We start from the raw sequence: 24,419 nt of genomic DNA on the forward strand, positions 1-24,419 counted from the left end.
CACTGTTATTATTGTAATTGCTGTTAATTCAACATTATTTAGAAGTCTCAGGCAAAACTAGGCCAAAAAAAAAAAAAAATTAAAAAACAGCTGTGACATCAGAGAAAGTAGAAGTTACTTAGACAGGAAGACAACTGCTCTCCCACAGTTTGTAAAACATATCATGATCCATTTTCACTTGCTGTTTAGTATTCAGAGGCTGGATTGAACAACCAGTGAAGTTTGTAAAATCTCCTTTGACTTCAATAGGAACTTGACCAAGTGGTAAATGCTGTCTTCATTAGGGAAAACACCTGAGGACTGTGGTATCTTCTATCAAAATAAATGAAATACTTTTTTCTCAAGATATGTAATGAGGTGATAAAAGGGTTGCTGCTACTAAATTCTGCAGTTAAGTCATAAGCCTTTTAAAACCTGTAGTAGCAAAAAGGCTCTGATTTGATGATGGCACACTGCAAGCTCTATCTTTTGAGCAAGAGTCGAAAGTTAAGCACAGTACCAAACTGTACCCAGTGCTAGTGACAAAGTCCTTTGTATGGCTCTTCCCAAGAGGCACACTTCTGTAACTATTCCTCAGGGCTGAGACGTAATCTTTCAGGGTTGCTTGTCACAAATTTGTCCTCGTGTCATACATTCATCCCCTTTTGCAGAGTGTGATTAAGGATGTGCAGAGCAAGTCCTTCTGCAGACAAATGGTGTGATCCTTGCTACATGAGGGGTGTCCCATTTTAATTGTCAGAGCAGATGTGATTTTCATTTTCCTCCATTATTTGCCTGCGCCCATAATCCGCTGCTCTTACATTCTGCAGCCATGTCTCGTGTCTGGGGGTGCAGACAAGGATATCCATCTTGAAGAGTGATTGTTTAGCCATTGCCAGTGCTTCCCTCTCTGAGCTGCCATGCTCATATTAAGTAGAGGCCCTCCATCTGTTATAAAGCTTGCACGAAGGTGGCACGTGCGTGTGGAATATGTAGCTAATTTAACAACAAGCCACCTTTGGAGTGGTGTCAGTCTTGTGGTGCCTGTGGATTATCACTGAGGCAAATTTTAGTGCCTCAGGTTGCATCCTTAAACTCTTTCTGTTATTGCGCTGTCTTCATAACTGTAGTGCCTAGAAAAATTTAATTTATCAGAGACTTTAATCTTCAGGTTAAAATCACAGGGGAGTATCTTCTGGTTAGACTCTAAGCACATTAATAACTTGTGCCCAGAACCTGTTTGCCACAGTCTCACAGCACAGATGACTCTCCCTGAGAGAGGGAAGGAGACAAGAAGTGCTGTTGGCAACCTGAAGTAGCTGACATGTACTCCTCTCTTGTGGAACTTCTGCTGAAGTCATTGTTTGGACGGAAGGCCAGTTGAAATGGTGTTTTTTTTTGGCAGTGGAGTACTTTTTGAGAGAATACAGAATCACAGAATGGTTGGGGTTGGAAGGGACCTCTAGAGACCATGTAGTCCAACCCTTCTGCTACAGCAGTTCATCTGGAGCAGGTCTAAAGGATCCTAAAGGTCATGTACAGCATGAGTCTAGTGTAGGGATAGGCAGAAGGTTCATGCCTTTGTTAGCCTGCCTTAACAACCTGATTTCCCACTAGGTATCAAGGCATCCAATAAAATGAACTGAAAAAGAATCCCACAACACACATGGCATCAGTTACCTTTTGTTTAGCTCCGTTTGTCAGTCACACTTGGCAGCTTTTCCAACATAATGAGAAGTCTGGTAACTTTGGCACTCTGGGGCATTTTCTTTCTTTTAACATGGAAGGAATGGAATTGAGGCCTTTTGTGGTAGGTGCACAGATGTTGTGCTGTCACTTAGAAATAATACTTCCCTCAAACAAACTGTCTTGGTAAGAAATTGTGTTTGCTTTTGTTTTGAGGTGAAGGAAGCTTCGCGTGAACCACAGATGGTGTTTACAGCTCGTCGTGCAGCTATCACTTTCCAGACAGATGGAGAAACATGGAGAGAACAGAAAGAGAAAAAGGCAGCTCTGATGGTTGGCATCTTAATTGGAGTTTTTGTACTGTGCTGGATCCCTTTCTTCATCACAGAATTAATAAGTCCCCTCTGTTCCTGCAACATCCCACCCATCTGGAAAAGCATCTTCCTTTGGCTTGGCTACTCAAATTCTTTCTTTAATCCTCTCATTTATACAGCATTTAACAAAAATTACAACAATGCCTTCAAGAACCTTTTTGTAAAGCAGAGATAAAAGGGGAGACAGAGGAGAAAATTATTCCTCTATTGCATAATATAGAGATTTTTTGAGAGAAACATGCCTGTGATATGTACAGGTTTCATGCACAAGAGCTACTCAAGGGGATTCAGGAACAATGAGAAAGAAGATGGAAGATGTTTGGATATAAACCAGTTTATAAACTGACAGTTTACAGTTCCCCCTTGGAAATACATATGTGCTGCTCCAGGGTTTGGCAGAAAAGATGGAAGCAGTGAATACCTCCCGTCTGCTCTTGGAATCAGCATGTGCTGAGGTCTGAAAGCGAAGCACTGTGTGTGTCTGATACCATGACTGTCAAACCCTGCACTTCTGATCTCATCCAACCCACACGTGCCATCCTGGAGCTCTCTCATCATTAGCAAAGGCAACAGTGGGAGTTGCTAATTGAGCAATACCAAAATGTTTGTGATAGGGGCAGGATGCTGCTTCATTTCTGAGATTTATTTGGAAGGGAATAAACATGCTGTATTCAATCAGTCGTTGAGTTGATGTGAAATTAAAATGGATGATTAAGTGGCTCAGAAACACGCCCTGATGTGCTTGAGGGGCTGTGTGTGCTCTAGCAAGCAGTGCTTGGTGGGCAGGCTTGGTGTAAGATGGCTTGGGTGTGTTCCCTGGAGTCCCCTGGGAGTGAAATTTTAGAGCCAAATGTAAAATCATTCAGATCTCCCAAGGACATGCTCTCAGTCCTTGCACAGGAGGAGGATCTAGCCTGGAGTTTTCCCCTGTGTTGTACCTTTACTCTGCAGGGCTCAGGCTCTCCCTGTTTTAGGAAACCCAGGTGAGCTCAAGATAGATCCCCAATACCTCCAAGTGAACAAGAACTGGATGCATTATTATTTCATTTTACCATAAAACTGAGGGTGCATCTGTGTTACAAACACCAAACATGCTGTTCAGTCACCAGGCTTGCTGCCAGCAGCATGTGGCTGCTTGGCAGTGGTAGGTGAGTGTCTGCACCGTGTCTTGCACCGTGTCTGCTCATCACCCTCCCGAAGTCCACAATTTGTCAGCTTGCATCAGCTTCCTCCTACTGTAGGAAAGATGTTGATGCCATCAGGTCTAAGTGACTCCCAAAACCCCAAAGTGACACAAAACCAAGCCTTTAATTGTTTCTCCAAGATCAGACAAGCACTCCTGTCCCAACAATATGTACATAAATAAAGTATTTCCCTGCATACTGCCAAGTCCATCTCTCTCCATACTTGTTCCTCTATCAGATTTCGCTTCCTCCCCTGCCCTGAGGGGGAGAGCTGAGAGCATCTCTGAGTATTTCTTGCATGGCAGCTTTTTACTGATGCAGAGTGCCTGCACCCTCTTCCATCTCCTAAAGCTCCCTGAGGTGCTGTAAGGGGCAAATCATCATAGCTCTGATGGAGCTGGGCAACATCACAGCTCCTTCAGAAGCTGAAGTTTAACCTTTCACACTGCCCTTCTCTGTCAGTCTTGTATTTTCTGCTGCTTAAGCAACCCGTTTGTTCAAAGTGTACCCCTGGGCAAACTCAAACTGCACAGGGTGACTAAAATTAAGGAATTCCAGCTCCAGCAGTGTGTACCACTGCCATCTTCATCTCACTGCAGCACATCACACTCAGCCTCAGCTCTGCCAGTTACTGACCCAAGGGACATGAAGCTCCTGCCAAAGCCTTGGGATCCTGGCAGTCTCTCCAGGCAGTGGCAGCCAGGTGTGTTTCCATAGCCAGGGACCGATGTCCTGGGCAGCCACATCAGCGAGTAGTTCATGTGTTCTGAGAAATGAAACAATGATGAAGCCTTTACTTCCTTAAATTTAGAGCAGAGTCAAACTGTAAAGAGTTAAAGGCACTGTAGCGCATCCTAAAGTGATTCATGTACCTGGTGATGTCAAATTGAGCCTGGTGTAAGGTATATGGGCAACTTAGACCCAGGATGTTCCTGCTCCTTTCTAAACAAGTGATTTAAATAAATGCCATCAAAGCACCTGTTCCTCCAGCTCCTGAAGTAGGTCTGGCTGTATCTCAGGAGCACAGTATGTGGTGAGGTCAGGCACTGCTGTACTTCACACTTGGAGTGCTGTGACAGTCCAGCATGACCTGCTGTGCCTGCAGCCACAGCCACCTGTGTGTCTTGTGTTCCTGCAGATGATGCTTCTCTCAATTTCAATGGAAATTCAGAAGCTTTAATAACCTAAAATTTCAGAGTTCCTAGATAGCGGCTCAGCCTTAAATGCCAATTTAAATAACTTTCCCTTGTGACTCTCAACTTGCCTGCATATGGAACAGCTACCATTTAAACTACTGTTTGGAGGATTAATTAAGCCAGAAGGAACACACATATGTAAGAGACTGAAAGTTACTAAAACCCACAGGCCTCATTCAGAACCATTCACAAATTTTTCAAGTCAATTGAATTTTTCATGTGAAAGAGTCACTGCTCTAAAAGCTTTAAAATCCAAACAGATGGCATGGAAGGAGGAAATGAAGAGGTCATCTTGAGCTGGTGTTGAAAAGCATACAAACCTCCTGAAGTATCTCATAATTGCCCTTTTGCCAAATTTTGGTGCCTGTACCCACTGTGGCTGGTAAGACAAGCCATTACTATCACACAGATGCAATGCCAACCCTGCTGCACCCAAGTTAAGGCCTGTGACAGTGTGTGGCTGCAGCAGGAGCAGCGATACTTACGTTCCAACTGTCCGTGTCAGCTGACCGGAGCAACACTCAGCTCCAGTTCTGGCACAGGAGCCCTTCCAAGAAACAACAGGTTGAGAAGGTACATTTTTCCATGACTTGGCAGCTGTAACCTGGGCACCACAGAGCAATGAGGTCAGTGTGCAGGTCAGTGCAGCTGCACAGCTGTTGCTGCAGAGAGAGATGCATCAGGGCGCCCTCAGTGAGCGGCAGCGCTGGGAGCGGGGCACTGACGCAGCACGGCACAAGCTCTCCGCCTCCTCAGGGATGAATTTAGCTTCCTTAGGAGGCGAGTCTGAGCCTCTGCGATTTTGCTGCGAGAAGTTCTGAAGATAACGAGCTGGTGCTCTGCCCACCCAGGCATCTGTGGCAGCAGCGAGCGCTACAGGGACAGGCTTGCACAGCAACCAGCCCGCTTTGAACACACCCAGAGGCGCCGAGGAACAAGCGGGGCTTTCACTTCATTACAGTGGCTTTAGAAAGCTCTGAACAAAATCAGCTTCCCACACTGGCTCTAAATGCAGACTGCATTTAGGAGAGCGGCAGCACATGTTCAGGGTTTAGAGTCCTGGGGTTTTAATGACATGGAATCTGAGCTTGGTGGAGGGAAAACAACTATGTTATCTGGAGCTATGGTCTAACCTGCTGGGTTTTGCTTCCCACCCAAAGCCAGAAAAGGTGTTCCCATCCCCTGGCCTTCTGCACTGCAAAGATATGTTTTCATCCCTCTCCAGGCCTTTTCTGCTCATTTTCACAGGGGTCTGAAGGCAAAGATAAGTGTCCATCTGCCCTGGGTTCCATCTGTTCTAGGCAGTCATTTTGTAGGTAAGAAATAACATCACCTGGTATCAAAGCTGACTACAAAGTCTGCAACCTTCCTTCTTTGAAGGAAATGCTGAATGTAATTTTTTCCTTCTTTGAAGGGACTTGGAATCTGATTTTGCCTTCCTCATTTCACTAGCCCTGGGCAGATTGACTTTTTGAACAGAAACAAGAGGAGCAGCTTGTGTCTGTTCAGTCCTCGACTCGTGTGGGGGAGCAAGGTGCCAGCTGGCTCAGTAGAAAGGTTTTCTTTCTGTTTGTGCTGGAGAAACACAAATGGGATGTCACTAAAACAGCATCTCATTTCACTATTGACAAAATTCATCTTTTAAGGCACTCTTAACTTGACAGCCTGGTAAAGCTCCTAAGGCAAGATCCACCTTAAAGACACGATAGCAGAATGTCACTGGATTCCAAACATCCTTTATTTTATATTTGCTGCCATAGCAAGTAATTGAACAGCACTGTCATCAGGGTCATTGTGAAAAAGGAACATGGATTTCTTCTCCTGAAGATGTGATGCACATTAAGAAGTCAGTCCAAAATCTTGGTGTTAAGTACAAAAAGCAACTGTTTGAATTATAAAATACTGTATATACAGATATAAAAATGTTTCATAAAGTGTCCCACAAAGTTTCTAAACTTCCAAGAGCAAATCTTCAGCAGGGTAAGTAGGTTGTTGTCTTCAAAGGTGAGCTTCAGTTTATTTGAACACAATGTCTCAATCTTTATCTTCCTATATTACAGGTGATAGACTGATTTTCATCCCAGCCAGGGATAACATGGTGGTCCTAGTGATTAAGGTGTTTTTTCCTGGAGCTATTAATTTAACAAGCATACTCTCTCTATATAAAAATGAAATTTCAAAGAAATTTATACAACAGCTAGACTTTATAAAAATATAGATCTATAATTTTACACCAGGAATTATCCAAGGTAAGTCTCCATTTTCTTATGTCTTAACCATTAGAAATTAATTTTTATCCTTGGAATCCTATCTATGGCTAGACTGTAAAGTAAAGGAATGTGAAGTTATTAGGTGGTGAAGTGAGTTTCAAGAATCTCATTCTGGGGGTTTTTTGGGGGCCAAAATTAATAAACTACTGCATTCTGCAGTGCTCATCTTGTGGTATTGGACATATTACACAGTACATATCTACTTATTCCAGAATCTTGACCTAATTCAGTGTTAAAACCCAAATAAGAAACATCCCCACTGTCCTTACTGTGGGGAAAAAAAAAAAACAAACCCAAACCCAAATAAATAGAATTAGACAGTATTTCTATTTTGCTGTACTGTGTTAACTCTTTACTGTGTAGTGGAGGCAATAATGAATAATACAGCCATGTGATGAGGGACTGTAAACTGAACACATACTGGAAAAAACAGACTTTTACAGCTGTGTGTATATATTTTTTTTATATATATATCTATATATATACATCTACATTGCAGTTATAACTGTCACCTCACAAAAGAGATTCAATGGACTGAAAAATCTTCAATAAATTTCCTCAGCTGGAGTTCTTCAGGAAGAACTGGCTTTCAGCTTGGACAGCAGCATTTCATTCTTACGGCATTCCTGTGAACAGAAAGCAAACACAGGAGGAGGTAGTTGCTCTTTACCAGTTGTATCTTCACATCAATAAAACCAAGCACTTTCTATTGTTTTGAAGGATTTCCAAAATCCAAAGTAGTCTGGAGTGAGTGATGAGCTGAAGATAATTCCTCTTCATCCATAATGTTATTCCAATGGTCATACCCATTAAACTTTGACACGCAAGCTGAAAGGAACACTGCTTAACCATTCGTCTAAAGTTGTTACAAGTAGCTAAAGCAAATCCAGCTTTTTTTTTTTTTTACTTATAAACAGAATAAATTTGAAATGGAGTTTACTTGTAGGTGATCTGGAACTTCACAGGAGAGTCTGCAAAAAAGTCAGTGTTCAGGGAACAACTCTAGGTCAAGAAATATATTTACACGAGTACACACCACCTGTGTTGCACTTCATTCATTTTTAAGGGTAGCAAGGTTGAGAAGAAGTTCCATCACATGGCAATGGAAGAAAAATGGGTTAAAAATCAAGTAAGTAAACCTCCACATAAGTTGTGCAACATGGATGTAAAATTCTGTATGTCAGACAAGCAGTTGAACAGTCCTTGTCATTCTCCCAGAGCACATTGTCTGAAACAGGAAGGAACTGTCTCAGAACAAAGCAGGACAAATTACAGAAAGATGTTTTTCCTCCAACATCTGAAGCCAAATGACAATTTTGCCTGGCAGCACTCCTTTGCCATTCATTCTCATGGAGACAAGAATTAACAGAAGTACAAGATGATTAAAAGCTTGGGAAAGGCTGAATCAATGAAGTGTTAAATGCTGCTTTCACAGTCGTTAGACAACAAGGCTGCTTCCCAAAGCTATTTATACCTAGCAAGACTCTGCACTTCCTCATTCACACACATTCCCTCAACCCTCTTTGCTCCAGTAAGTAACTGCTCATGAGTCTGCAAGAGATTCCACCTGGAAACCTAAATAAGCATCTTGCTTGATAACAAATTCCGCTCCCTGTAACATGGAGGGGCGCGGAGATAACCACCAGGATACATCATGAACACGGTGTGATAAGCATCGTGTCAGGAAATCTTATGCATATATTAGTGCACAAATCAAGTCAAAATGGGTCACTGAACACCTGACAGTGTTACACCAGCAAAAGTGCTCTTCTTACCTCTTTAAATTCTTTCACTGTTTTGAAGTAAAGCCTCTGTTTCTCTAGAAGCTCTAAGTATTCATCGTTCAACTGGTCTCTTCGCATTTTGTTTTCTTGCTTCTTCTTTTCCATCTGTTGATGTGCAGGAAGGATAAGAGATCACACACTGCACATGGAATACACACATACACACGGATATAGTGCCTAAGGAACAACTATCTACAAAACACAATGGGAGACAGATACCTCATAAATGATATCTAGAAACCTAATGCTGAAGCTGCAGTATCAGTGGCACTGTAAGTGGCATTCAGAAAGCAGCAAAATAGCCCCCAGTGTTACCCAGAACTGGTTTTGTCTTCTCTGAACCTGCCCTCGCCCACAAACCCCTTTCACTTACTCTGTGGACACAACACACTCAGCAGCAAAGCTGAGCCATTTCTCAGCCAGGTTAAAAACCCCACCTGAGTGGATTCAACAGGTGAGGGCTGCAGCTGAGACAAGGGAGGGTTGGGACTCTGAGGCGCTGCTGACCCTCTTCAGCAGCAGAAAGCAGCTCCCGTGAGCCCCAGCTGCCTGAGGTGCAGCTCTGACTGCAGCCACGCAATCCAGGGGGAGGAGCTGTCCCTGAGTTCAGTGACATTCAGCTGTCTCAACCATTTAAATCACTACAATGCCAGTAACCAAGTTATGGTGTACAAGCTTCTACTCTATTCATTGACACTTAGTGGTGAGAAGCTTCTTATGAATGTGACAAGAGATAATACTTGTTAGTTGCTTGCTTAATTTGCACCTCACCTAACGGATCTCTCTACACACAGTTATTATCCAAGAGGCTTTGCTGCAATAACTCCCAGGTTCTAGCAAAGAAAAGTGAGAGGAGTCTCAGACCTTCATTCGATTCTGTTTGATGCCTTCTACAATCTGCTCCATCTGCCGTAAAAACTGCTCACGAGAACCAGAAGATGCCATTGCTCTGGAAAGGAAAAATGTGACAACTGATGGGGATGTGGGACATTGTGTCTCAGCTACAAGCTCAATGTACAAGGTGTCTTGTACATTTAGCCACATCCAGCAATTCTCATTGTTTAGTGTTCTATGTAAAAATTTATCTTTGTAATCAGTGATTTCAGTGACAGAGCAGCTCTTCAGCTGCTATAAGCGACCAAAGAGAGGGGAACAGACACTGCAGAGCTCATCACAAGTGTTGTCCCTCTCAGTTCAAGCCTGTTGCTTGCTCTCGAGTGCTGTACAGAAATAAATTACAAATAACTAAATAGAAGAAAAAAAATTTAAGAAAAGCTGCTGGTGTGAATATTAAGAAAGGGAGTAGAGGTCTAGTAAGTCAGAAAATATTCACTAAGCAATTTCAGGCCCTACCAGGGAAAGCCTCGAAATCATTTTAGACTTTAACACATCTTAAACAGAGTAAGAAAAATAAAAGGAAAATGCAATCCCCTCCTGCCCCCCCCCCCAAAAAAAAAAAAACAATACAAAGCCCAATTGTCCATTACAGAATTGGTTTCTAGTGCCTGACAGAAGGATCTCATCACTGAGCAAAACAGATCTACAATCCCTACTGCAAAGGAAAACATCTGAAATAGTAAATTCCTGGGTTTTGTTGTAATTATTGAGTTGGACAACCCAACAGGAAAATAAAATAATTCTGATCAAACACAGAAGGTCAGAAGTGTATAGAAGAAAGTAAAGAGATAATTACTCTGGGAAAAAAATACCTTAGAATTTCACAACAAAATTATAAAATGATATAATAGGAAGAATTGTTTAAAACTACTAAATGCCATCTCCTCCCCCATGACTCTCATGAACTGCTGTGACAAAAATGCCTAATGGGCTTTTGTTTCTGAAATGAAAAAGATCCAGAGAAAAATAAACATTGGCTGCATCACAGACTGATATTTGACCGTGAACTTCCAAGGGAACCACGATTTTACATAAGGACTTCACACTAGATCAAAACCTTTAGATACAGAGTTGTTTTATAATAAACATGTCTGAAACATGTCCCAGTCTGATGTTTTGTACATAATGTAATAACCACAACCTCACAAAATGGAGGAAAAGACTTAAATTAATGCCAGGAAAATTATGATGAAATTTCCACATCCAAAGAGTCAGATATTAAAAACATATGTTGCCTATAAAAGTTTGGGGAATCATAGACTTGGAATTACCTAACTGGCTTAATCAGAATTAATAAACTATTTTATAAACCAGTTTATGATTATAAAAACTTCTAACAAATTTTTAGTCTCTGTAACTGATGCCCACTCCCATTCTTCCAACCAACTCTTTGCCAATATTAAGAGATAAAAGACCATTACTTACTGATGGAAGTTGTCATGAATAGAATTTAGTAAGTTAACCTGTGAATTAGAAAGGAAAAAAAAAGAAGAAAATATACATTTGTCTTTTCTGGTATGAGTTCTCACAGACAATAAGATGAAATTTAGTTGAAAAACTTGACTATGTAGATACTGCCCTGAAAAGCAGCCAGATGTATGAAAATCACCATAAGCTTTCTTTCAGAACAAAACCCACGATTCTTCTGATTAGTAAAATCTATTTCAGAGGTGGAATCACAGAAAGCAAAAGTAGGTCTTGGACCACAACTGAGATTTTTTAATCTGAGAATTTTCTAGCATGATGACTTCCCAAACTAAAGCCACAGGGTAAAATGGCCTGTACACGTGTCCAACACATGTTGAAAGCTGACATAAAAATACCTTACAGGTACTGGCCCAGTGTTCAACAGTGACTGTGCACGGGCACATCACAAATAAACAGAAAAAACCTCCACTTTTGCCTCTGAGACTGGAACTACACAATGTTATGTGATGAATTATCTCCACACAGTCCTGTGAAGACTCACCAAAAAAGTGCAGGCATAGCAGGTGAATTCCTGCCCTGCTTTCATGCAGATGAGTTTTACAGGTTTCTGAACAGCATCATTACTTGCTTTGCTTATATGTACTTTACAGGATGCTAAAAGATTGCAAAACCTACAGAATGGCATTTCACTAACATTGCACTGACTCAAGACAAAATCAGCAATTTATAACAGCATCACAGGAATACTTTGTTGCTTGGTATAAACTCCTCCAACTAATTAAACTATATTCAGTAACCACCTTTGATTTTTGTCTTGTTTTTTATGTACTGCTGAGAGTATTAAAATTCAGCAACTAGCAATTAATGTGATCCTTTCTCTTGGCTTTGAATATATCTTGCAAGTCTCCTGTGGTTCAGCCTTCCAAGCAGTTTCTCCTTTTGATGAGTGTTTGAAGTGTTCTGCATTAAACAAACCCAAGCATAGCAAACAGAATCACCTGCCCCACTGCTGTGGAAAGCTGCACTCATCTCTCCCAAATCTAAAACCTTCCACCTGGATGAGACAGCAATAAGCACATGCATGGCAGAATCTGCAGGTGTTCCTGACCTTCCCTTGAAAAATTCAAACAAATTCTGAACAGACTCCAAAGCAGCCAAAATGCTTAAGAATTCCTGTTATTTACAGGAAAGAAATTGTTGCGTGACTCATCAATATTTGCCAAGTCCACATCCCTGCCTCAAGACTCTTCCAATAAGTGTGTGTTTGAGAATGTAACTACAGCTTATACCACAAAGCATTCACGTCATGAAAAGTAACGCTGCACAGCAGTACTGCACAGGAACGTGTGATGGGTTACATTACACTGAAATCAGAGTATGCACCCCAAAACTGAAAGACATTATGAAAAAAATAGTTCAAAAGGCATTTAAAAAATCTTTCTCAAAATAATGATGCAAACATGAACCATGATCACAGAGACCTTTCATGTCAGAACTAAGACCTCCATAGCCAAAATTCAACTTCAGAGTAACTCCTGCTATTGCTATTTTGAAGCAATGATGATCAGTATGTTTTATGAAAGGGTTAGTTTGGGAAGGAGAAAAGAAAAAAAAAAAAAAAAAACACCAGAGGAATAAGACAAAGTGCAAGTATATTCCAGAGATCTTTGTGAGGCACAGATGCCAAAGGCATCTTTTTGTACATTACTAGGCAGTATTTAACTGCTGAAACCTCGGTTCTCGGATTAAGAGCAACTCAAGGAAATCTCAGAGATATTATACATTTAACTAAGTTAAGATGGCATCAGAAGAATATCAGAATTCTCCCTGTGAACCCCCAGAAAGGTACTGATTTATTTTGTCAAGAGTACTTCCAATTTATGTATCAGTGAAATAAATCTGCTCTGTATTCTGTTGGCTGATTTTTATGTGCCCATTTCAAAAACAATCTTGGCATGCTTTTAAAAATTGTAGGCTTGCCCTCAAAATAAAAAACCAATTAATTCTGTATTAAACTCTAACCTAGGAGAGAAGCTAAAGTAATATAAATTCTATAGCTACTACTTAATGTAGTTTTTTAAGTCTTGTATATGACTTTTCTGAATGGAAAAAATGAAAACTACCCAACGGGTAGATTAAAATCAGCTGCTTAGGGGAAGGAAATGGTTGGTCATGATCTTTGGAACCAGAGATACAGTGTCTTTACACAGTCAAATATTTGACCACTGCTTGTCTGTCAAACTGAACAAAAGTATCTAAGTAATGCAAAACTCAGTAATCTGTTCTTATTTTATCAGAATAAACAGAGAAGCCTGAAGTATGAAAACATATTTTAAAAATAGAGTAATAATTTTTATCAACTCTTGACAACTGCTGTTTCTCCATCTTTACTGAAATCAGATGTTTTGTTGTTGCAAAAAAAACCCAAAACAAAACATGACTGAGGTATTTGCTAATCAAATGTTACTCGTGTTTTGTGAACACAGCAAGTGGTTTAAACTAACAGCAATTCTCTTGCAACACAGACCACTTCCCCTCCAAGATTAGAGATATTCCTATGAACCAGTTGTTCCATTTTTATTTACAGAGACTGGTAACTCTGCTATGACAAGACTTAATACAGTGAAAGCCAAGTAAAAACTTTTTATCTCCCTCTCCACAGATGGAATATTTAGAAAGCAGTAATAACAACTTCTTACCTCCTTTTCCAAATATACTTTCTTATCATCCAGTGTATTATAAAGAGTAAAAAACTGCTTCGTTTCTTTGTGAGTTGCTGAGACTGCAAACAAAAAAAAAAAGGAGCATAATAATAAAAGAACATGAGGCGAAATGGAATCTGTAAAAATACTTCACAGGCCTTATATAACATACTTTCCACTATCAATAATGGAACAAACTCTTTAATACACTTTGGAAGGATGTTCCCTCTGCGTGTAAATTTCAGCAGGGTTTCCATCTACTATCTTTTTATAAGGACAACACAGCTCAGTGTCTAAATAAGGTCTCAGATGCAGACAGTCCCTTATGCCAACATATGTTGGCACCATCAGCCTGCCCATCCATCCTTCACAAGCTTTACCCTGACACCACACAGGCTCCTGTGCTGCTCACAGTGGCCCTGGCACAGCTGTGGTGTTGGAGAGGCACAGACTGGGCAGGGACAGGGAAGAACAGATAAGCTGATGGTACTGTGTGGGAACACAGTGCATTAGACTAAGTATTTCCAGCTGCACAGGTGCAAGAGGACCAACAAAGCTTTTTCTGTTTTAAAGCCTTTTTTTGTCTTTTTAGAATCTATTCATAGTGATAGAATTAAATAATCCTTTCTGGTTTAGGTGTTTAGAGCAGATGTTGGACAGAGCTGAGTGGGGAAGGTAAGGCTCAGCCATGCCTTCGCTTTGGGCGTGATGCCTGATACTCAGATCTGTTGAGTGCTCTTTTATCTCTTTTATTCTTTAGTTTTTCAATACCTAAGGAAACCCAAGATATTTGTGATTCCCAAGGTTGGAGTTCAGCACAGAAAGACAGTCAGCAAAAATCATTAATATATTAAGTACTGTGTAGAAACTAGAACCTGGAAAAAAAATGCATGGGTTAAAAGGTAAACCTTGGTGAAATCATGCTCATTACATCACACTCTAAAGGCTAACTAACTGCCATCTTTAAATAATACCTTTATGGAACTAATACACTGGGCTAAGCTTTTCATTAGAACCATTTACAGATAGCATGACCTCCTTCCCATACCACAATGTCACTGAACTTCCAAAGTTTTTTAAAAAAATTCCAGCTTTTGACTTGTACCATCCTCTTCTCCAGCTGAAGCTCAAGAGCAACCCACAGCCCAAAGCTCTCTGTCTTAGTGACAGAAGTTCAGCAGTGGCTACTTCTGCAGTAGGAGATGTTTGGGACCAAAGAGCTTTCTCAGTGTTTCAATACAAATGTGACATGTTCTGCTCATGCTGCAGTCTCAAGGATAACACTGATTACCAGCAGCATGGAAATGATTTTTTTTTCCTGAGGAAATCAGGAAAGCCTGGCACAGGTTGACAAATTAGTAAGGGCTGTTCAGTATGTTCAACAAAGATTTTCCAAAAGGTAAAATCATACTAGAGCTTGAAAACCTGCAGGAACACAGGCTTATGTCAGGTGTGGTCTCCTAATTACTTTGGGTTTTGCAGAATTGCTGCCAAATGGAAGAGACCTTTCCCAAACCACTTCCTTTGAGCAGCTCTTTCTGTTCTTGCAGCAGCTTTGGTAGTCCAGATCTTTTATGGGTTCCATGTATCAGCTCAGAAAAACTTTCGAGATTTCCACTGGACAAAAAGTTGTGCCAAGTTATGGAGCCTTATGGGCACACACCAGAACCTCTGTAAGGTAAGACAAGCAAAGACGATAAGGAAGAAAGAGCCAAATGACTCAGTGATTCTCTTGAAGCCTCAGCTTAATGTTTTCAATGAAAAAGGCTCTGTTAGGTAAAAAGTAAAGCTCTGAATATTTTAACTGAAAAGCATTCTAGTACAAAAATCACAAAATCACTAAGGTTGGAAGTCATTGCTGAAGATTCTTGTCCAACACCCCTTGGATCAAAGTTCAAAAAACCAAGTTTTGGCAGCTCAGAAGGTTATCTGAATCTGGCTACATGAAAAGCTTCTACACAACTCTAAAATTACCACAATTCACAGAAAGGCTGACTGGAGATTTGATTTTCAGCTCATTTTTCCAGAAGCTTAGCCTGTACAAAGCAGTTCCCAGACATGACTGTGCAGTGTTATTCTGAGTTACTACACATACTTTATACTATGGAAAAAAAAAGTCCCATAAAATTCAAGGCATCTTCAATCTACACCCAAAGCTGCAAAATTCTCTTTGCTCCTAATCTTTCTGTACCTCCTATGTAAATGAAGCTCCACTGTCTGAGCAGGTGGATGATCTGCCCAGAGTCTGTTTGAACTAATGCAAGAAAACAAAGTTCTTTGTAGCTGGACCTGACTGAATGAACTGCAAGGCACAGCAAAGAGTGGGGAAGAAGTACTGAGTTTGTACTCACATCTCTTCCATGTATTGAGTTAGACAACACACATAGAAGACAGCACGTGACTGTGTCACTAGAGATGCCTCACCAGGGCAAAGGATCTGGATCACAGTTAGATAACCAGACTAGAACTGCTCAACCCTCAAGAGCCCGGTTCACACACATATTTAATAAATGCAGAATATCTTTTTAAAAGAGACTTAGCTTATGCTAATACACAAGCTCATTAAATATACACCAGTAAGCACACTGGTCTGTTATCAGTTTAATGGAACAATCTTGAAATTTCATTCTATTTGCATGTTCCATACCATCCATGCACAGCAAACACACTCCTATTTAAAAATTCGATTGAGCATATTTCCCAATTTTATAACTTCCGATCATAGAAGATAAAGACAATTTGTTTCTACCAAGATACTGCAGGATTTTGCTAATCAAAAATGAAAGAAAACAGTCCCTTCAAGAGACTGCCTCTTCTTTGTAGTTCTTGACACAGTGTGGTTCAGAACCAGATATTTCACTCCAATGAAAACAATGAAAGCAATCCAATGGTAAAGCAAATTAATTAAACATGACTCAAACTTACAGAAACCTCATTAGTCATTGGTGAATTAAGGACTTTCTAAACACACTGGTCATTAACCTAAATGACAGAACCGCTTGCAGACAAAATTTACTCCAGATATCTTGTGCACTGAGTTTCACCCTCAGGAAAATTCTTAAAGCCCAGCTTATAAAACTTTGAAAATATGGTGTAGAACACGAATACCAAAAGACCCTTAAAATACCACAAAATTAGTTAGTGTTGTTGTTACATGCCATATGCTCAAAATGCAACTGCCCTCCTTTCAGGGCTTTAGCCTTCAGCAGGATGTGCCTGCTTGATATACATACCCTGACTGTAAAGTTCAATAAATCTCTTCTGATACTGTGTGAGCTCAGCTCGGCTGGGTACTTCATCAATCTTGCGCTGTAAAATGGCTATTTCTCTGTTTCTTCGTGCCTGAATAGAAAGTTAGGAGGGGAGAAAACAAAGCCTCTTCTTGTTCTCTTCTTAAAATGGATGAAGCCCCCCCCCAAGCAATACTTTGTTACTAAATAATTTATTTTTAAAAAGAAAAGCATTGGCTGAGGATCAATTTTTTTTTTTTTTTTTGGTAATTGATTTGTGGCAGAAGAACTTGTTAAAATTAGAACAACAAAGAGAAGTATTAGAAGTTACAAGAGAAGAAAAATGTCAATGACTTTGTACAAATAAATTCACAAAGAGTTACTCACCAGTAACAGCCGGATCTTTTGAAGTTTCTCTTTCTCAGCTTGGTACTGCTGTTCTATGATCTTATTCGGCTCCTAGAATTTGAGAACCCAAAGCAATTTTGTATTACAGCAGCATATAAGAGCTGCAGTGCAAAAATGGGCAGACTGGGTTTGTTTCCTGTTTTTCTCTATCTTACGGTGCCCATAATGACCTCACCATTTGTTGCACTAGTTGTTTTTTTTAACAATAATTTATAATCTGTATTAAAAACTTGACACATCTGCTGTAAGCAAGTGCATTTAGCTAGCTTTTAACTTTTGATATTTTAGTTTAAGATAGTATTTGCTCTACTTTACAAGAGTCACGCTTTAAATACGAATTGGAAGATTGTCCATATCCTTGGAGTGTTTATACTTTGATTCAGCGGTGGGTTTAAAAATAAACAAGGCATCATGAGAGAGAACATAAATCCTTTAACAGATATTCAAGATTTCCTGGATTGTGGGCTTGAAGTAACTTTTTCTTGTTAAAAAATTTAAGATTTAGGTTTACTTTTAAATTTTTTCATGCTGTGTTCAGAAGGACAGCAGCATCACAGAACTTCTGATCTACCTCATCTCAGAGGCATGAATGTATCAACTGTTTACCCACTGAAAATACAAGTCATTCAAGCTTTTCCTTTTCTCTTCATTCATTATTCATTGCCATCAGTCTGGATGCACTTGTGTTAAAATCTAACTTCTGACAGCCGCTCACGGCATGCAATGTACCGAGCCACTGAAAACTCCTGCTTTCATCCTTCAAATAAATCCACTTCTAACGAAAAAACAACCAAGCCAAACATGCTTTCTGAGGAAGAGCTGTTTCTGTCAGAGGTATTCACAGCTCTTAACAAAACACCCAGAGATTCTTCTCTGGTACTACACAGAAAGAAGTAATGCACAAAAGTACGAAGACGCACAAAAGTATCCCTGAGTAGATCCCCACAGATCCTGCAAGAATAACCAAGAATGCTACAGCTGTTTCCAAAATAGGAATTACTTCTAGGATTATTAGCCTGAGGCATTTTTCAGATATTCCAGCAGATACCTTCATGCTTACAAGAATGTCCCAAAAGTCAGTAAGACTTAAACCAACATTTCAAAACAAAAATTGTAAGTAAAAAACTTAGACATTTTCTGTTACCTGTTCCTCCCCATCTTCTGCTGCTTCAGCTTTCAAATTCTCAATACTTTGTTGAAGTCTCTCCATTTCTTCCTTTAAAACAAACAAAAATTGATGTGGCTTTTAACTGAGACCTATTCTCTTAGCAGGGGAGAGCAGGGATCTTGACAACCCACATTTCCAAAAAGCTGCAGAGCTGACCACACATAGTTTAAACAGTATTCCCTGCTCAAGGGCAAGGCATCCATTAATATTTGTTCCATTAAACTGTCTGCTTTTATCAAACACAGAAACAGATCTATTTTACTTGCAAATATACTAGATCCAGCTCAGACAGCTAATGAGTGACAAAGACAGTGAAGCTGAAGAAGCAAAGCAATATTACAATAGCAGTAGAGTGACAGGAGACTGTAACATATGGCATTTCTAAAAATGAATGAACCTAAACTTGCTTGCAAGGAAGTTTCCATTACAATCCTTTAGAGCTTTCCAAAGGAGTATGCATGGAGAAAATGATGTTCCTATGCTCTATGTAGGCCTTAGGGCATTACTTTCTTCTTTTCATTCTACTAAATTACATCTGCTATTGTTTGAATAGAAGGAGATGAAAATGCTTCTCTCTGATCACATTTCTGAGCAGTCCATAAATACAGCAGTAAACAGGAAAGTGAAACAGCAATTAAGCAGTAAAACTGGAACATGCTCTGAAAACTGGAATAGCTCCATCTCAGTTTTGTCTCTTTTGGTGGGTTGCTCCACAGAAGGGGCCTTGATGAACACTCCTCTTTGACACTGTGCCTCTCCTCAGGTCCCTGCTGGCTGCATGATCCAGGAAGAGATGATCCATTTCAGGCTGTGAATAGCACAGGTGGGTGTCTAGTACAGCCCAACCTCAAACTTACATTCTAGGATCCCTGTGAGCCCAGCCCAGGTTGCTCTCAGCAGAATGGTGGACAGAAGATAGACAGGGACACACACAGCACAACAACAAATCAGGAAGAAGTACAATGCTTATTTACCAAATTTTAAATTAATCCTTACATAAGACACCAGAACTTACCCTACAATGTGCTTTGAACTCTTGCTCCTGGCTTTTCAGGTTTTCATTCATGGCCACCAGTGCTCGCAGACTCTGTAATACACTAAATTTGAAGATCCAGTAAACCATATTAGATTTTTAGTTTCTAATTTAAACAGATGGAGAATTAACATATATTAGAAGAAGCTTATTTCTAAGTAAATGTCTAATAAAACCTGGGTAAATTAAAACCCCAAATATCACCACTGATATACCAAGGTCAAAATAAAGATGCAGTATTACAATGAGTATTTCGATGGCTTTGCTGTGTTTTAACCTCATTACTGTGGAAGTTTTGAGAGACTCCTATTTAATTTGAGATGAAGGCTTCAAATATGAACAAAATAATTCAAAAAGGCCTCATCTACTTGTCAAATGTGTCTAGGGTTCTTCTGCTTTAAACACCTACAATTATTTTGAACTACAGACTGGCACTTTTCATTCTGACTGAACACTATGGTAATGTTTTGTTGTCTTTGAAAAGCAAGCTGGAGAATTATTTAATTTTTAAATTTCAGTTTAAGCAAGAAACATTGAATGATTCATTTTAAAGTAATTATTTTTCAGAATTCCAAAGGTCACATAGGAAGAAACTTACCTAGAATCTGCCTGGGCTTCTATTGTTTCTAAGGCTGCCAATTCCTTGTCCAGCTTTTCACTGTAACTCTTCACCTAAGGGTTGAAATTAATAACAAATTGAAATACACTTCCACACATGAGTCATGCTACTTAGCTTTCCCACACCATGGGATTAGTGAGTTAAGCTGGCAAACACCTTCACCATTTTATACATTCCTTCACACACAGAACTTCTTAAAAAGGTATCAGCTACAATTAGCACACAGGAAAACAAACCACGATTACCTCAGCTAATGTCTTCTTTGCTTCGGCACATTTTGCCTGCAGATCAGTACATTTAGCTTGCAACTGTTATGAAAGAGAAAGAAAATATTTTGATTCTATATTCACACTAATTACACCTGTAATGCAGAACAGCAATATTTGAGTTGTTCATAATGACTGTCTATTAATCAACAGGCCAACCATCACAGACACTGTCTTTGCTTGTCAGCTACTCCGAGAGCATTTGATTGCAAGATTGGAAGAATTCTGATTGAGTATTTAATTAATTAATTAATTAATGACAGCAACAACATTTAGCACCTGAACTTCTAGATAAAGTCCCAGAATAAACAACAGTTTTTACAAAACGTATGCCAACAGAATGGTAACTTATTGGACAGAATCTCTGCTAAATTATTCAAACTTATTTAGCCTGGTTATACCAGCCTAGTTTCACAGGAGGCTAAGAAGAGATTCCCATTTTGCACTTTTCCAAATAAGTCAGGGCAATTCAAGCCTTGCACAGAAGCACCATGGCACCAAACCACAGACGTGTCCATACCAAATGCAAGTTGGTTTAAGTTTTCTGATGTGTAACTATGGACAGTCTAATAAGAAGGCAGTTAGCAAAATGCCAGCAGATATTTAATTTATAATAATTTACAGAGGCTAATTTTAGAAGAGCATCCTTCTTTCAAGTCCTTATGATTTAAGATAACATTGCCAATAATAACCAATAGGTTACAAAAGTGAAGCAGAAGTGAGCAAACAAAAGACACACATGTAGCTCTGTTTCACTTCCCTTCATGCTGGTTTAGTTTGCTGTTCACAACACAGAGCTGTGACTTAATGCTCCACTCATTCCTTTCCAAAGCCTAATTTATATTAAAAAAACCCACCTTTTTCTTGTTTTTCATAACTTTTTACCAAAAATTCACCAATAGACTGGATTCTAACTAGCTAAAAAAATTTTAAGCCTGCAGTCCACATCTCATGAAAACTGAAATAAAGATTAAAGAGCTATCTGTTATGAGAAATCTTGCCAAAACTTACTGCACTACTGAAGGCAGAACTCCATAAACATTTTTAAAAAGGTAGGGTCTTGACCGTCACTGATTTCAAACACTGCCTTTGGCAAGTAGTAAGAGAAATTCAGCCAGGAAATTTTTACTTTACTAAAGTGATAAAAGTATTATATTTGGCTAACAGCTGTCAGTACATTTTTTTCCCCACATAAAAACAGCACTGAGACTGTTACGTACTGAAAACAAGCCACACAGAATTAAAGGGTCCTCAATTGTTAAAATGGCATGAAAACAGACTTAGGAAATACTGAAGTTTTCCTGTGAAGTTTGTTTGGCAGTTCAAAGCAGATCTGTAACGAAGTAAGAACTCTACCAATTTTGTGTGGTTTACAACCAGGGTACCTCCCCACCCCAAACTGCTTTCTGCTTCTCAGCAGCACATGGAAAACAAGCAAATACATTCACTCATATTCCAGGGAAACTGGCAAAGGAAATTGCACACACCAGGCATGAAAACGTAATCCCCACAACATATATCTAGTTACAGACATACTCTGTATTACTGACCCAGGAGCCAGACTATGCTCAAATTCTCTGGAATATCAGTCATCTGCTACAGAGAAAATGCTTTTGAACATTTCAGTCACTGAGGCTTTGATGGACAGACTTTGATGGATCCTTTCTGCTTTCCAGATCATAACTGCACAACACAGGAGAGCTGCAAAAGCCACCCACGACTGCTGGGCTCACTTACCAGCCCCTCTTACTGCTCAACTAGGCAAGAAAGATCAAGGGAACAGCAGGGCTGGAGAGGTGTGCTAATGCACATTTGCACTTTGAAACCTGAGCTAGCTATTGCAATTTCCTAATGCCACTCCTCCTACACAACCGTACCCAGGCTGTCCTCCCCAGAATTAAGCCTGAGCTAACTGCCCACAGGGGAATGCAAGGGCAATGCAGTGTTCTAAAAAATACACACCCTCAAACTGGGCATGCTCCAGTATGACTACAGATTGACTGGAGAAAAACTACAGATGGCTGTGAGCTGCTGGACACAACCAAAACCTGTAGATTTGTAATTAGAACTCAATTAAACCTGAGCAAATCTGCCCTCTTTTATAACAGGACAGTGCTACGCCACTGACAATCACGACAACAAAGCTTCTCACCTGGAACAGGCTTGCTCAGAGCAGATGCTGCAAGTGCCTGCATCTGTCTCCATCCTACAATATACACACACCCTACATCTCTGTCCCTTCACATGCACGTGTCTAATAGCCCTTGTGGTTCAGAAGAAGAGTTAAAGTGTGACACAAACATACCACAGTGACTTGGGATACACTGAAATTCCCCACATCTCATTCTGCAGTGTTTCTACTTTAGGAAGCAACTTCAATCCAACATGGGAATGCATTTAAATGCTAGGTAGTGTCAACACTTTTTTTTACTAATAGCCATCATCCTGACAGGACACCAAAGTTATGTTTGACACAAACAGACATGGAAATTCATATTAACAAAGCGTTAAAAGAATATAAAGTGAAAAAAGTGAAAAAAAACCAGCCCAAAACACAAATAAGCTATGTTTGATTTCATTATATAAAATAACATCATAATTATAGTATATTGTAATACTTTTTAATATTTCCCTCTAGAATGGAAAGGAATTGTGATGGACATAGTTTGCATTCAAGATACAGTGAAAATAATAATTGTAGTGTTACTGACAATGAAAAAAAATGCTATTTCTAACAGATGCCAGAGGGCAACATGAACAGAAATGCATCAGTTTAAGAAGAACAAAACTAGTTTGGCAAATTCCAGAGGAAATGTATTCTAACATTGATCAGTCAAAACACTGTCATACTCTACCCTCCAAAATTCTTCTTTTCAGCAAAATAAATCAAGATGAACCTGCACTGGTTCTTAATAAAGCTTTTCATTAAGTTGGAAAAATTAAGAGAGAAATAAAGAACAGGATAGGCAATTAGTTTTTCAAATGTGTTGTGCATAGGTTTTATTTCTATAGTTTTATTTAAACTTAGCATTACTTGAAAGTTAGTCAGAGACTTCAAAAAATGTTTCACAGCATGTGCTTTACTGGAAGGAGATTTAAACCTTGAATGGATAAATATCCTTTAAGTAAGAGACACTATTGCATTAGAGACTATTTTATTCTTATTTTATATATGAATAAGTGAGTTAAGTCTAGGAAGTGGCTGAGCAGGAAGGTTTAGAATCCAGCGCTTCTATAGCTATTCCATAGAAGGCAAGGCTTTCCAAGCTACCCTTCTTTTACCTCTGTTGTTTGTAGGACAGAACATAACACTGACTCATACAGTGTCTCACACAGACACCTATCTATCAGAGCCCCTGTAAGCCCAACACTGAACAGATAAAACCAGTGAAGATGTAAGGTTAAGGCATTACTGACAAGAGGAGACAAAACAAAAACAGATGAAGGCTGCTGGAGCAGTGCTGTACTTGACAGAGCATCATCCACAGGAGTCATCAGCAACTCTTTTTTCCTCAAGTACTATTTATTTTTTTGGCAAGCTCTTCCAATTACTGACTGATGCAGCATGTTTTCATCAGATTCTGCACGCTAAAGATGGTGCTGATTACAGCAGCATGCATAATTAAGAGCAGCATTTCAGTAATGGCACAGCTTTTCCACTTACACTTTTCTGTGTTTAAATGGCAATAGCAAAAGTAGGTTGAAATAGAGGAATAATGGTTCTAGTTATAGATATTAAAAAAAAAAATGATTCACAAATTCAAGAGTCTTTCCTTCCCAAAAAAAAGTGAAAATATAAACTGAGTAGTAACTTGCAAAAAAATCCTCAAACAAACTAGCAAAACCCCAGCCTGGTGAGACAAGCTGGCTCATATAAAGGACAGGAAGTGATAAAAGTAATTTATAACGTATTTTAGAGTAACTTCCTAAACTGTTTCTTGAAACTGTGAAAACAGCACAAATCAAATAGTGATACTCCCTCTGTTTTTCTCTGAAAGACATGCAAATAAAGGAAAAGCATGTTTTGATTAGTTAGCACCCTCCTCACAGACAGGGCTACATAATTTTTTAATATAAAACCAGCCACATTGTCTTAGTAATAAATGTGCAAGCAAGACATTCAGAGACACTGAAATGAATGTTCAGCATGACAAATTGTTGGTACAGAAGATAGCCTGCAAATCTTTTCTGGGTA

General features: G+C 39.5%; 1 protein-coding gene across 2 annotated transcripts in view; it reads right to left on the minus strand.

Annotated features, from left to right (window-relative positions):
- Window positions 1-6,133: 6,133 nt before the first annotated feature.
- The window catches only part of CCDC93 (coiled-coil domain containing 93), a 42,616-nt gene continuing 24,330 nt past the window's right edge, over window positions 6,134-24,419 (minus strand). For both annotated transcript variants that reach the window (XM_027895092.1, XM_027895091.1), the window contains exons 13-23: window positions 20,204-20,266; window positions 19,938-20,011; window positions 19,322-19,403; window positions 18,283-18,354; window positions 17,118-17,189; window positions 16,734-16,842; window positions 13,498-13,580; window positions 10,796-10,833; window positions 9,338-9,422; window positions 8,465-8,578; window positions 6,134-7,315 (exon numbers count right to left, since the gene is read on the minus strand). In XM_027895092.1, the coding sequence (XP_027750893.1) occupies window positions 7,262-7,315; window positions 8,465-8,578; window positions 9,338-9,422; window positions 10,796-10,833; window positions 13,498-13,580; window positions 16,734-16,842; window positions 17,118-17,189; window positions 18,283-18,354; window positions 19,322-19,403; window positions 19,938-20,011; window positions 20,204-20,266 (846 nt within the window). In that variant the 3' untranslated portion in view covers window positions 6,134-7,261. The remainder of the gene's footprint in view (window positions 7,316-8,464; window positions 8,579-9,337; window positions 9,423-10,795; window positions 10,834-13,497; window positions 13,581-16,733; window positions 16,843-17,117; window positions 17,190-18,282; window positions 18,355-19,321; window positions 19,404-19,937; window positions 20,012-20,203; window positions 20,267-24,419) is intronic.

The sequence above is a fragment of the Empidonax traillii genome, unplaced genomic scaffold, assembly GCF_003031625.1.
Source record: "Empidonax traillii isolate 1590-97213 ecotype Southwest subspecies unplaced genomic scaffold, ASM303162v1 scaffold449:size826340, whole genome shotgun sequence".
Classification (NCBI taxonomy): Eukaryota; Metazoa; Chordata; class Aves; order Passeriformes; family Tyrannidae; genus Empidonax; species Empidonax traillii.